This window comes from Salvia splendens, chromosome 16, assembly GCF_004379255.2.
Source record: "Salvia splendens isolate huo1 chromosome 16, SspV2, whole genome shotgun sequence".
Classification (NCBI taxonomy): domain Eukaryota; kingdom Viridiplantae; phylum Streptophyta; class Magnoliopsida; order Lamiales; family Lamiaceae; genus Salvia; species Salvia splendens.
The window spans coordinates 20558748-20573813 of NC_056047.1; the positions used below are offsets into that span (position 1 = coordinate 20558748).

Consider the following 15066-nt stretch of genomic DNA (forward strand, 5'->3'; position numbering starts at 1 on the left):
ACCAAAAGGTCTCAGCATAGCATAGTTTCCATGATGACCATACCATCTATAATCTGGAGTCTGATTTTTAGCAGCAGCGGTTGGACACTTGTTGATCAATGCAACCGCAGTGGAGGCAGCCTCTCCCCAGAATTTATGAGGCATTCCCGATGAAATTAACATGCACCTCACTCTCTCAAGGATTGTTCTATTAGCCCTTTCAGCCACACCATTTTGTTGTGGGTTATTGGGAACACCATTATCAGTACTTAAACACTTCAATGATGACCCTTTCTCAACCTCAACTTCTCTGCACCATTCCCTAAACTTGTTGAAAGCCTCGGATTTGTCTTTCATTGTGTACAACCAAATCTTCCTTGAGTAAGCATCCACCACAGTCAGGAAATATCTGCATCCTCCCACTGATATGACTTGTGCTGGTCCCCACACATCATTATGTGCATAATCAAGAACTGATGTTGAAGTGTGTTTTCCAGCTGGGTATACTTGCTTCTTACTTTTACCAAGTACACAGGCCTCACATTCTCTGGACTCCAATTTCTTGTCAGCTTCTATCACCCCATTCTTGATAAGTTGATTGACACCATCTATGGACACATGACCCAATCTGAGATGCCAGATATTTGCATCTATCTTGCTTGTGGTGTTAAGCTGATCAATTACCACCTCTGCCTGCAGATAATGAAGGCTGTTGAATCTTCTTGCTGTCATTATCACCTCTGATCCCTTCAACACTCTCAATTCTCCATCTGAAGAGCAGAATGAGTATCCTTTTGATTCAAGTGCTCCCAATGAGATCAGATTCCTCTTAATGTCAGGGATATATCTGACTTCTGTGAGAATAATTGTTGACCCATTCTTCATTCTGAGCTTCACATTTCCCATTCCCTTAATCTTACAAATCTAGTTATTTCCAAGCAACACAGAACCATTTGATTGCTCTATGCTCTGAAACCAATCCAGTTTGGGACACATGTGAAAACTACATGCACTATCCATTATCCATTGCTTACCTATATCTGCATCTGCAATATCAATGCGTGTGCAGTTTCAACCTCTTGAGCAATATCAGCTATGTTCTGCCCTTCAGCCTCCTCATCCTTCTTTCTTTTCCAAGAATAACAGTTCTTCTTGAGGTGTCCCGGCTTCTTACAGTAGTGACATGATCTGGTCTCTTTCTCTTCTTTCTTTTCATTCTTGCCCTTTTTATTCCACTTTTTCTTGAAGCCCTTTTTTTTCAGCAAACTTAGTAACCATGGCCTCACCAGCTTGATCCACAGTTCATGAAGTGGAGGATTTATGAAAATCTTTAGCCTTCAATGCAGTGAGAACTTCCTCATATGTGAGTGAGGAATCCCTCCCGTATAGAATTGCATCCTTGAGCTGATCAAAGCTCTTTGGAAGGGCATTCAGCAACATGATCGCTTTATCCTCATCCTTTAGATCTCCATCCACAGACTCGAGATCATCCACAGCCTTTACAAACTCATCTAGCTGGTCCATGATCGGTTTTCCCTCAAAAAACTTAATAGAGTACAATCTCTACTTCAAGAACAGTCTATTAGCGAGGGATTTTGTCATATAGACCGACTCCAATTTGTTCCAGACATCGGAAGGAGTTTTTTCTTTGCAAACCTCCCTCAACACTCGATCTCCCAAACTCAGCATGATAGCGCTATGGGCTCTTTCCATCAGATCAAGTTTCTTGATCTCTTATTTGTCGCCTGTGTCTGCTTCCTTGTCTGGAGCTTTGTACTTCATCGCTTCCCATAGGCCTTGCTGTATAAGCATGGCCTTCATCTTCACCTTCCATAATCCAAAATCATTTTTACCAGAGAATTTCTCGAAATCAAACCTCGCTGCAGCCATGGTTGTCAACTTCGCACCTCTAGTTCCCACAGACGGCGCCAATTTGTAATGTCAACGTGCGAATATGAACCCAACACAAATGCTGATAACACAATACAAGAAACTACAATCCACACAGCGATTTAACGTGGTTCGATCGAAATGATCTACGTCCATGGGAGAACTCTAGTAAACCTTTATTGATGAAGAAGATCGAAGTTACAAAGATCGCACATACACAAGATTCAATACAAGAACACTTAACCTCGCAATCTGATGTTGATCTAGCAGAAACACAGCAACTAACCAACCAATTGATGCGAACAACCAGTGCTCGAACGACTCCAATCGATACTCTCAAGATCGATGCTCCTCTAATCCTTCTCTGATTGAGGATCTTCACTCGCTCTATTTCTCTCTGGCTTTTCTTGTGTGTTGAATGAATGCAGCTGTCATACTCTCACTCAGTTATCCGATATCAACTTATATATCTGACATATCTAACTGCATCCCTCGAGCCTTGATCTTATGCGAAGAATTCCACATGCACCCTCATGCAATAACCGAATTAACCAACTCTTTTATTCCATGTTGTGAGACGCATGCACATAACAAAGTAATTCTATTTTTGATCTATTTTCATTGTAATAAGGTGGGCTAATCGCTTTTAATATCTCTTTTATTTTATCAATTTAACATTAAAACTCATATTCAAATTTTATATTATTAAATAACGAAAGGATAACATTCACTTAACAAGTGAATATTCATCTTCATGGGATGCAAACAAAATTAGATAGGAGTACAATAGAAAATGGAAAAAAAGGGTATAGGTTGAGGTCCAAAAGATGGGAATTAAATTGGATTTTAACTCCCACCTTTTTGTGTCGAATGCGTTTCGTTGTTAGATTTATTACTCTTTTCCTAAAAATTTGTCACATTTCATTTTCTGCACCCATTTTAGAAAAATGATAGTAATAAATAGTTAAAGTGGATAGAGAGTAAAGTAAAAATGATAATAATGTAAACAAGACTCTCATCTACGTTATTCTCTCCTTTACTTTACATTTTCTCCACTTTAGCTATTTATTATCATTTTTCAAAAAACGAGTGCAAAAGCAAAATGTGACATATTTTCAGGGACATGGAGAGTGTTATTTATAAAATACGAATTACATTTAGTAGCTTCTAATTAACATTTATTTACAATGGAAACTTAAAAATTATTTCCCCGTCTCAAAACAACTAACAACACTTTCTTTTTTGTTTAACCCATAATAAATATCACATTTCTTGTTTTTAAAAATGTAAACTACCATTAATAAATTTAACTATATCTTCTCTCTTCATCATTAATTAAATTAATTTTTTTTCTAGTACTATTTAACTATTTGTTTTCTCTTTATTTTTGATTCTTTTAAACAATATTGTAAAATCTTGTGACAACTGAGTATAGTGGTGTGATATGTTGTTAACTTTTTTAAAATTATTAATTTGCTAATTCATCAATGTAATGTATTAAAAATGTCAACATGATAATAATGAAATGTCAACATAAACTTAAGTTGATATTTTAATACATTGTATTGACATTAGTATTTAAATGTCAACGCATTTTATTAAAATGTCAACACATAGTATTTAAATGTCAACTTATTTTATTAAAATGTCAACACAAATATGTGTTGACATTTTAATATGATCGTGTTGACATTTTTAATATACTACGTTGATGAGTTAGTAAGTTAGCAATTTAAGAAAAGTTAGCATTATAACGCACCCCACTGAGTATATCTATGCTTGGGAAATGTGGGAATATATACTCAAGAAATAATCAACATAATTATAATTATTAACATAAAATAAGTTAAAAATAAATAATTAATTAAATTATAGCATAAATAATTAATTAAATTATAGCATAATTAAATAAATAATTAATTAAATTAAAGTGAAGTGAAGAAAGAGGAAATGACACACGTGATATTTTTTTTTTCTTTTTTCCTCCACACGTGAAATTTGATTATTGATGGAGGAATATATAAATACAACTCCATTTCAAAAGTTTGATAAATTTTCTGATGCCACCTACCCCAATTCTCATCTCAAGCTTCTCAACTACAACCATCGTCTCATTTTCTGGTAGGTAAAACATTATTTTACACTCTTATTTTCATCCCTTCTTCAATTCATTCACTTATATCTATTGTTTATATTCATTCACCGCTATTTCAAGGCAAAAATTGGTAGGTGGCCTCTGTCTATTTTCGATTTCTGATGTTGTTTGTCACATGAGTTTTTTTAGCTTCCTCAAAATCTCGATTATATGAAGTTTTATGGTTTTTTTTGAGTGAATTTATTGAAATTGGATGCAAAAGGCTGAACCTTTTTTGGGGGTTTTAGGTTATTTATTACTGTGAAGGTGAGATTTCAGATTGAAGTTTGTAACATTTCGGTTATATGAAGATTTATGGTTTATTTTGCACGAATTTCTTGAAATTGGATGCTGGGGATTGGATTATTTTAGGATTTTTAGTTTAGGTATTTATATTAAGGTGATGTTTCTGATTAAAGTTTATGTCATTTGCAGAATATCAGCTGAAATTTGGTTTAATAGGATTGAGCTTTTTATCATTTGAAGAATAGCTCAAATTTTGTTAGGGGCTTCATTTTCTTGGGACTGTGATTTGATTGTTTTGGGAGAGGGAGTGATAGATCATGGAGGCTAGAGTTTCATCAGGCTTGCAATTACCCAATTGGGTAAGCACGGAAAAGACTGCAAGAAAGCCGTCTGGTTCGTTGCAGCTCTTCCGAAAGTATGGGGGGCAACGGCTGTATCATATGCCAGTTACTCGTTGTTCACGTGCTAAAGAGCGATTCCATGGATTTGTGGCTTTGAAGGTGTCGTGTGTTTCTGAAAACCATAAAGGTAGGTAGAACTTAACTCTTTCGTGCCAAGATATTGTTATGATTTGTGCAAGTATCTAATTATTAAAATTGTAATTACCACGAACAAAAAGAATCTAACGCCTTGGAAGTTCTGTTTAGCAACTTTTTTAATTTAAAATTCAGTGCTCGACACCCCACTACAGGAATTTTCTGCTTCCTTCACTTACCAATGTAGATTACTTTTTTCGTACTAGTAAATGGCCCTTAAAAATGTTGACAATTCATCCATACCATTGATTACAGAAACGCATTGTTGAATCCGGGAATCATTCTATATATCCTATCTCTCCATGTGTGCATATGTGTATAATAGCCTCTCTCTAGTCTCTCTCCGTTGTTGGAGTGCTCGTTTGACATTTCATAAGAAGTTCAGTGTCTTTTTTCTATGGTTCAAATTATAATAAGAAACAAAGAAATTAGAAATTAATTTCTCAATCCTCATACATTGACTACGCACTAAAATCTTACAGTGTTCTCTGTTTTTAGCTTCGGTGCTGGAATCTCAAAGTTCTCCAGCCTTCCTTGATGAATCAGAAATCATAAAGGCAAGTTCTTGCATTTCATTTACTAATGTGCGAATGCACGAAGCCACTTTAGTGGGAAACCACTGCCTAGAGCTGTATGCAAATAGATTCAGCTTTAAAAATGCGGCGTTTTCTCGATACTTGGAACTTCTGAATTGGATATTGATTCAGTTATACTGCTGTGGCAGAGTAAAGCCGAAGAGGTTGAACCAAATCTAGATGGGCGTTCCTTATATCTTGTTGGTCGGTAAACACATAAGATATTTGAAAAAAAACATTTCAGCTTCTTTAGTCCATTTGCATTTCGATTGAGTTTTTTTCAATGTTACAGGAATGATGGGATCTGGGAAAACAACGGTGGGAAGGGTTTTGTCAGAAGCCCTTCGATATTCCTTTCTTGACTGGTTAGCTCCTCTTATAATTTGTTTCTCGTCTTTATTCGGCAACCCATACTGCATATCATGCCATACTTAATTCTGAACTTCAATATTATTATCGTTTCAGTGATGCACTGATAGAGGATGCTGTTGGTGGAAGTACTGTGGCCGATATATTCAAGATACACGGGGAGAGCTTCTTTAGAGATAATGAGGTTAGCCAGCACTAAACCGTTATCTTTCCCTACTATAAATTGGGCTGTTTCCAGGTCCTCATACAATAAATGACTCGAGATTTTGTTTATCGTCTTCTTTCAACACTTGATAATCCATCTATTTAATTCCCCCAAAATGCTCTCTCGTCTTGTGTCAAATTTTTTATTTTAAGACTGAAGTGCTGAAGAAGTTGTCTTCGATGCATCAATTAGTCGTTTCAACAGGCGGAGGTGCAGTTGTACGGCCAGTCAATTGGTAATAATACGTGAAGCTCTAGATTTTTTTAGTCCTTGTTTTTGCTCGGTCTATTGGATATGGTTCGTAATGCTAAATAGTCTTTGCTTCTGTATGCTAGGAGACACATGAGAAAGGGTATCAGCATTTGGCTGGACGTGCCTTTGGAAGCCTTAGCTCGTAGAATTGTAGCTGTTGGAACTGGTTCTCGTCCCCTGTTGAATCATGGAGATGGAGATCCTTACACTAAGGTAGGGTATCACTTTTGTCGATTTCATAGAAACGTGTCAAATAACTGAAACGCGTCACAATCCACTCATGATTTTGTGTAGACCATGAAGCTATTATCTACCCTCTTCGAACACAGGGGTGAAGCGTATGCCAATGCTGATGTGAGAGTCTCTCTTGAAAGTAAGCTCTCATTCTTCTCGTTTGATATTTCATGTTCCACGAAATGTGCCAGGTTTTGACAACGTGCATGTTATAAACAGACATGGCGGCCAAACTTGGATATGAAGATGTATCCGACATTTCTCCAACTGCAATTGCCATCGAGGTCTGTCCCCCTTCTCCCTCTACTATATTCGCCCTGGCTTTATCTTGCTTGTTTAATAAACACGTGGCTAACATGAAGCGATGCTCGTTTACAGGCGCTTATACAAATTGAGCATTTCTTGATGAGATAAGCAAGAAGTTATCGTCGTTGAATGTTGTATATTATTACGTGAGCGAATGTTGTGTCGATTTTTCAGTTGCTAGACATGGCATGAATAAATGGGGGAGACCTTTGGCTCCATCAATTAGGGTTTTGTTCATGTTTGTTGTAGTGACTTTTAAGTTGGTATTGTTTTCCCTTGGTAGTTGTTATAAACTTGTATTTTTCATTAAATTTTGCAGAATTCTGATCTCAATATGTTAGTAACTTTTCTGCAAATACTGCAATAAAATAACTATTCACACTATATGAGCAATAACTGAAATTCATTCTCTTTTCAAATTTATACATGAAGAAAGATGCTGGTGTGAAATACCTTAATAAACACAACAAAAATTGGAAACTTTTATTGCATCAAGATGTTTAGCTTGAAACAAATGCAAGATCTACAAGCAGTTGATAATTATTCTGTTCTCAACCAATTAAACACCAGTTAAAATAAATTACATACTAATCATTTTGCAACAATTTAGAAAAAAAAAATGAAATTTTAACTTACATTTGCATACTTAAGATAAAAAAAAAAACTAATTTTTTACTAAATATTGTAAAATTAATTCAAATCAAGCTCAAAATCATGTTAAAATTTACAAAAATTTGCATAGTAGTTCTTTTTTTATTGCTACAGAATAATATGACTAATAATAAAATTATTTCATAATTTAATTCAAATTAAATCTAAAAATTAAAGTTATTATGTACATGTACTATATATATATTTATTCTTTTATTAAATAATAAACATTTGTTTGAAAAAAAATTATTTTAAACGAATTTTTTTAATTTAATCTCATTCAGCAATGCATAAGTACTGAATTCAACAATTATTTGCATGATCAATTGTTTATATACATGAAAAAGGGAAATTAATTGTTTATAATTAATGTGATAGTTATGAATTTGAGAGAAGTGATGTAAATTACGCCAACGGTACAGCAAAATGGCGCCAAGGCTTATCTGTTAGCATAACTGGATTTGAGTGATAGAGAGAGAGAGAGAGCAGCCATGTCTCATTCTCTCTCATCCTTCGCAATCTCTCTCTACAAATTCAATCCGGAATCGCTGTCGAGATCCGGTCGATTTCTAGTCCGAGCTTCCTCGTCAACTGCTCCTGGTATCGATTTTTCCTCTCTCGAATCCGCCATTGCTAAGGTTCCTTTCCTTTTTCTTCTATGTTGCCTTTTGATAAACCGATTTGTGTATGGGCTGGTTAATTGTTCGACTCTCCGATTTCAAATTCTTTGATTTATTTTTCTGTTTTTTGATTTCTCGATACAAGCATTTTGCTTTTTCGTTTAGCCGTTTAGGTTTAAGTGCCAAGCGTTTAAACACATTACTCGAATTCAAACTTCAGTAGATTGAAATTAGTAATAAAATGTTGATGATGGATTCAAAATTATTGTTTAGGCCATAAAAAAAATGTTAATTGAACTATGAAATCAAAATCTGTAGATCAATAGTCATATAGAGATTGATTGTAGTGGCAGATTTTCGTTTTCTAGGATTGAGCAATGTGATCTGTGATACAGTGCAAGAAGTGAAAATTTTCTGTGTGAGTTTATACATATATGGTTTATTGAATATTTTGTAATATAATGGTGTGGTTCATGGCAGAAAGATAGTGATGGAGTGAGAGAGGCACTTGATCAGTTGAGGGAAGTTGGTTGGGCCAAAAAATGGAGTTCTCAGCCATATATATCGCGTCGTACAGTGAGTCTCTGAAACCACTCTCAGTAATTGGTTTTGATTTTCCTTCTTAAAAATATCATAAGGACGTGCAAATTGGTGGTCAGACTATTGATGGCTTAACATTTTCATCATAGACATCGCTGCGCGAGCTGACAACTTTAGGACTGAAGAATGCGGAAAATCTTGCTATACCTAGCACCAGAAACGACGTAAGTTCAATGGAACTTGTGCCTTGTTCTGTTTCTTGAAGTATAACCGTTTAATTGGTTTCTGTCTCAATTATCAAAGCTCGGAATGGACTTTCTACATGTATCTTGAGTTGATTTTGTTCAGTGATGCAGGCAGCTTTTCTCTTTACTGTCGTTGGCTCAACTGGATTTTTGGGTATTCTTGCTGGCCAGCTTCCTGGGGTAGCTTCTACAAACCTTCCCATACAACCAATATTTTTGTTCATTTGTTCGTTTGTTTGTTTGTGTTTCTCGGGTTTGACATGATCTTCCGATCATATGCATTTTGTAGGAGATTAAACATTTGAATCATAACTTTGAGGTTTGTTGACATTTTTGGTATGCAACTGACTCACTTGATTCTTAGGACTGGGGCTTCTTTGTGCCATACTTGATCGGGAGCATTTCTTTGGTAGTTCTCGCGATAGGGAGTATTTCCCCAGGGTACGTAGTCGAACATCTTGCTATTTCACAAGAATATACGTATCATACTATTAAACTGTGAAATGAAGAAGCTTTGCTAGAAGTTTTGCCTGTCTTTACTTTCACCTCCGTTGTGTTTACATAGGCTGCTTCAGGCTGCAATTGGAGGATTTTCTTCATTCTTCCCAGATTACAAGGAGAGGATTGCTAGACATGAAGCAGCTCATTTCTTAGGTAACAGACATTTAGCTGAAGTAAATAATTTGTAGACACAACACACAAACATACATAGACATTGACAGCGTTTGCATATATGAGTTCAGCTGTGACTTCATCCATTTAATACGGGCTTTCGTATGTGCAGTTGCATACTTACTCGGTCTTCCCATCCTCGGGTATTCTCTGGACATCGGGAAAGAGAACGTCAATCTCATCAATGAGAAGCTTGAAAAGCTCATTTACAGTGGACAGCTCGATGCCAAGGAACTAGACCGGTAACCTATTTTTCTACACTACTCATTTTCACCTACATTTTGATCCATTTCTTATGTCTTATTTCTCAAACCTATCATGTTTAAAACTTAACAAGAATCTACATTTTTCTCCACTCCTCTTAAGGTTGGCCATAGTAGCAATGGCCGGACTGGCTGCAGAAGGTCTGCAATACGACAAAGTGGTCGGACAGTCAGCTGATCTTTTCTCCCTGCAGGTTCGACAGCCCACCTCAAAACGCACAAAACAAGATACAAACGAATCACCCTACGCCAAAATCTAGCTAACGCATTATCAATGGTCTGTTTTTTGGGTTTTGTTCCGGCAGAGGTTTATAAACAGGTCTAAGCCACAGCTGAGCCGAGACCAGCAGCAAAACCTCACCCGATGGGCGGTAATGTCCCCTCTTCATCGACACTTTATGACATATACATAATAATTTCCCATTGAATTTCTCCCCTGAGTGGATTTATATGCATATTGTGCAGGTTTTGTTTGCTGCATCTTTGATAAAAAACAATGGAGCTCTGCACGAAGCTCTGATGGCAGCAATGTCGAAAAACGCAACGGTTATTGAATGCATTGAAGCAATTGAGAATGCTGGCTGAGTGAATTCAGCCATATATATGCATGAGTTGTTTTTTTTATCAAAGGCAAAAATAGTGGGCTCATGTAAATATCATTTGATCCAGCTACAGTTTTGTCGGATCACACGTGTCTAAACCGGCCCGGCCCGGCCCGGCCCGACCCGACCCGACCCGACCCGGTTTCATGTCTCTTCTGTTTGGTAGTTGAAATGTCGATGGAATCGAATCTTGCTGGAAAATTCTTCATATCTTGCAAATTTGCCGTCCAATTCTTGAAGGTAAGAAGATATGCTGTCAATTGATTTTATAAATTCCGTACAAGGGAATATATCTCTTTCATTACACATGTCTCAACACAACCCCAAAGGTCAAGGATATTTGTTTGAGATGATCTCACACAATAATTTTTTTTTAAATAGTAACAATAATAATTTTTTTCATTCGCGTAACATTTCATCGCGTAACATTTCACGAAAATAATGAACTTACATTGTCCCTCAACTAAAAAAAAAAAAAACTAATGAATTTGAAGTAAAAATAGATATTACAAAAACTAATTTGGATTTTGTAGTACTTGTTAAAGTACGTACGGAAGGACATGCTATTTCTTGTTTTTCGATTTGCCAAGAGTCATATTTGAAAGAATATAACGAGAGTCATTTCATTTTCCGAATTTTTTGTTTTTATTCGAGTATAATTTTCATTGGATATCAACAAAATAAGATAAACCTTAGCATCACAACTTTTTCGATCTGTTTGTTTTTACTTTTGTAGTTGCTTCTTAGAGTGTCCACTATAGTATAGGCGTGCCGGCTGCCCCGGCGGGGGCGAAGGCGGGGGGTTTACAGTGGGCGGGACGTCCGCCCCGAAGCAGACAAAAAAAGGGGGCGGAAGGCCTTTCGGCGAGAAATGTGCGAGGACGCGCTGGCCTATAGTGGGGGCGGTTTGCGGCGGGGCGGGACGGGACGGGACGGACGATTTTTTATTTTTTGTTTTTTTGTAAATTCAATTTAATTTACCTATAAATACACCCCATTTCACTCATTATTTTTACACCATTCCAATTCTTCACTCATACTTTCTCTCACTAAAATTTGTGGATTCCATTGGTATTTAAAATGGACGATTTGTGGAATGAGGCGTAGAATTATCTGATTCAAGAGGTGCAGAACGACGCCTACGCGGAGGATGGACGTACCGCACTCCAGGCCGATTTGATTGAAGAAGTTTGAGCACGCAGGGGAGGTGGCGGCGCAGTGTGAACACCATCGTGATGTTCAATAGATTAATATTTCGTTGTATAATTTTTCCAGTACTTTAATACGACGAAAATGTAGTGTTTAATTTTAATTTCTTCACTTATAGCCATTTTTTTTTCTAATTACGTATAGTCCGATAATTTTAATTATAATTGAATTAAAATAAATGAAAAAAATTTGGGCTATTGGAAGTGTCCGCCTAGAGTGGCGGAAACCTTTTTTTGGGCGCGGACAAAAAAATTAGGACTGTGGACAAAAAAGGGGCGGCGGGGCTATTGGAGTTGTCCGCCTTATAGTGGACACTTTTAGTATCGAATGATATGGGATATATTTATAGTGGTATATTGTTTAATGTTTTGTATCCAGTGATAAACTGGTAGTATCAGGTTGTATTGTTCGATATAAAGATGTTTTTATGTTTACTTTGGATTTTATTGTGGATATTGATATTGTCAAGTCGTCTTCAATTCAACTCACTCCTTCCCAACTAAGTTCTAGTGTTCTACTCGAATTTCATTTTGGGATGTCCCAACTGAATTGAGTCATTTTCTTTTTTAACAAAAAACAAAACATCCAATAACTCTTATTTTATTCTATAATTTACTTTACTCTCTCTTTATTTCTATTATGTTATTCATTTCTCATACTTTTTAACACAATTTCTTAATCTCCGTGTCCAAAAGTTTTGACTCAACTTAATTGGAACGGAGGGAGTATTTTTCAATTAAAAGTTTATTCTTTAATGTGGGTGGACTTTTATTTTTGTTGATATTGAAATTTTCTAGTCCACTTTTTTTGTGCCTCATATTTTGTTTAGTGATCTCAAAATTAATAAATATCTTGATAATACTCTATCCATTTATGATTTAAATACTCATTTTGATTCGATTCGAGATATTATGAAATTATTTAATTTTATGAAGAAAAATAAGAAGAAAAGGTTAGCAAAGTGTAGGTCCTACTTTATGCATTAATTTTATAATAAAATATTAGTATAGTGATTTAGTAGTATGTGAGTCATTATTTGCTAAAATTTTAAAAAATTAAGTTTGTAAATTGCAGACGTTCCAAATTAATTCATGGACAGATAAAGTAATAAAATTCATATATACCACCGCTGCCAAAAAAAATCATGATATACAATAAATTGTTTCAGTGATCCAAATTAAATATATTAGTGCATATAATTTATTAATGGAATGCAGCATATATAGCATGCAAGTTTAAAACCTAGAATATATGAATTATAAGAATTTAATTCTATTCCAAAGCTAATGACATTTTTCACAACTTATTTGTTCTTAATCATATTGCAATATTTGGGATAAGACATAAAAACATTATTCTCAACGAGAGGGTCTTATTCAATATTAAGGACAGGTGCCATAAACAATAACAAAAGCATAAAAGTGATAAAAATATTCCAAAGAATAGGAAAAAGGAAATTTTATCTCATGCTCTACCTTCAAACATATCCAACTTTATCATATAAAGATATCAAAGGGCAAAATCGCAGCATATTTCATGAATTCTCTGGATTGGACGTCAACTTTTTAAATCTTTATCTTTTCCTCTCTCTATATATAGCACCTTAAGCTACATCAAATGTAGCACAACTTCAAATCAAACTTCATATACATTAAAAAAAGGTGTTAATTTGCAAGAAATGGATACCATTGTTAAGTTAGGAAGTGAAGGTCCAGTGGTGATATTCAGCAAGAGCAATTGTTGCATGTCGCATACGATCGATACGTTGATACGTGGCTACGGGGCGAACCCTAGGGTTTATGAGCTCGACCAGCTGGCCGATGGCGACCAGATGGAGAAGGAATTGATGGCATTGGGGTGCAACCCTAGCGTGCCTGCTGTGTTCATAAACAAGGAGTTCGTAGGTGGCTCGAACGAGGTCATGAGCCTCAATATTAGAGGCAGGCTCAAGCCATTGCTCATTAAGGCCAATGCTATTTGGGTATAGATGGAAATTAGGGTAAGGGAGTAGTTAATAAGTTTAACAACAACTTTTTTCTTTTTGGCCTAGAGTTATTAAAAGAATACATAATTAAGTTCAATTTTTAGCATGTTTATCATGTTATAGAGTTAGTATGTGAGGCCCTTGTCCATTTAACATGAGTAGATATCTATGTGGTTTATATGTAGACACAAAAACATGTATGAAGTGGGTTATTAATTAATAGATCAATTACTAAGTCTCTCTTTTTAATTTGTAACGATGAAAATATGTGACAGCTTTTTTATTGTTATATGATTTTTTTTTGGTAGAAAAAAGCGGGCAAAACCCGAGAAAAAACTAACGAATATAAAAACACCTAACTTATCATGTAGAAGCCAAATATTAAGCTCTGTGGGTGGAGACTCCAGCACATGAACGCCATTGTTCACTAAATACGCATATCAGCAAAGTTCCCTTTCCTGTGCACATGTCGTAGCATGACCAATTTAAAATCTTGAAGCATTTTGCGGATTCTCAACACTATGGCTCAACAATTAGTAGAGATTTAAAATTTTCCCAAGATCATAGCAATAGCCACATAACTATCACTCTCTACTTCCAAAACTTGCACACCCAAACTTCTAGCCAATTATACTCCATGAAAAATATACCAAATCTCAGCAAGCAAAATAGAACAAACCCCGATATTAGCCACAAATCCATGTCTCCAGTTACCTGCGTCATCTCTAATCAATCCTCTGCCATAGGCACGACTAGATATCCGCTCTAGGGAAGCATCCGTGTTCAACTTTAGAACCCCATGTGAAGGTGGCGTCCAACCAACTAAAGTTGCACTTTGTGTCACTCATTCACCAACAGAAGCCGCCAACTTGACATCATGAATATTCCTAGCCATAGTAACGGTATGTGAAATAACAGCGTCTGAACTCAACTGCACCCCCTGCATAACAAAACCACACCTTTTTTTTCCAAATGAGCCAACATCCAACACCAAATATAGTGCACCACCTCATTTCACTCCCCATAGTTAAATTAGAGCTCACATTACTAAGTATCCAATCATCAAAGCTTAGCGTATTGTCAAAGAACCACTCCACCCCAACCACCCGCAGAAGTCCAATCCATGTTCGCCGCGCATCAACGCAGTCACAGAGCATATGAATTCGAGTTTCTAAATGACGACCACACAATTCACAGCCCCATCTAAAGATAAACCCTCTCATCATTAACCAAAATTCCATTATTTAGTAACAACCAGAAAAAAGTTTTAATTCGTTGGGGCCCATACCAGTTCCAAACTCGCTTCCAAGACATGGATGTAGAACTTCTCTTACCACTCACCAGACCCTCAGACGCCGTTTTAACAGAGAACTTGCTTGTCGATGATGGCCCCCAGAAAGCCTCATCCTCACATCCTGTTGAGTTTGGTGGGATGATTGTTGCGATTTGTTCAGCTTTCTCAGGAGGTAAGAGATGTTTAAACTTAGACCAAGCCCATTCTGAATTTTCGATAAAATAATTCACCGTCTTATAAAGAAGATAATCTGGGATTGG

The 15066-nt window shown here is 36.1% G+C and overlaps 3 protein-coding genes across 6 annotated transcripts; all 3 read left to right on the top strand.

The window, feature by feature from the left end:
* Positions 1-3921: 3921 nt before the first annotated feature.
* LOC121772516 (shikimate kinase, chloroplastic-like) lies at positions 3922-7110 on the top strand. Of its 4 annotated transcripts, none has more exons than XM_042169645.1 (11): positions 3922-3990; positions 4439-4777; positions 5284-5342; positions 5510-5564; positions 5653-5725; positions 5826-5913; positions 6087-6169; positions 6270-6399; positions 6481-6559; positions 6640-6704; positions 6799-7110. In XM_042169645.1, exons 2-11 carry the CDS (start codon positions 4567-4569, stop codon positions 6832-6834), a joined length of 879 nt encoding a protein of 292 aa, XP_042025579.1. In that variant the 5' UTR covers positions 3922-3990; positions 4439-4566; the 3' UTR covers positions 6835-7110. The 4 variants fall into 4 exon arrangements, with proteins under 4 accessions (XP_042025579.1, XP_042025582.1, XP_042025581.1 ...); XM_042169648.1 differs by having other exon boundaries at positions 3934-3994; XM_042169647.1 differs by lacking the exon at positions 3922-3990 and adding an exon at positions 4002-4094.
* Positions 7111-7831: 721 nt separating this feature from the next.
* LOC121770558 lies at positions 7832-10623 on the top strand. Its single transcript, XM_042167290.1, has 10 exons — positions 7832-8015; positions 8478-8573; positions 8687-8761; positions 8894-8962; positions 9147-9223; positions 9348-9436; positions 9567-9696; positions 9821-9911; positions 10023-10088; positions 10183-10623. The coding sequence occupies exons 1-10, from the start codon at positions 7869-7871 to the stop codon at positions 10300-10302; spliced, it is 960 nt and encodes a 319-aa protein (XP_042023224.1). The 5' UTR covers positions 7832-7868; the 3' UTR covers positions 10303-10623.
* Positions 10624-13102: 2479 nt separating this feature from the next.
* LOC121771054 (monothiol glutaredoxin-S2-like) lies at positions 13103-13640 on the top strand. The gene has a single exon (XM_042167849.1). The coding sequence runs from the start codon at positions 13207-13209 to the stop codon at positions 13513-13515; it is 309 nt and encodes a 102-aa protein (XP_042023783.1). The 5' UTR covers positions 13103-13206; the 3' UTR covers positions 13516-13640.
* The last annotated feature ends 1426 nt before the right edge of the window (positions 13641-15066 follow it).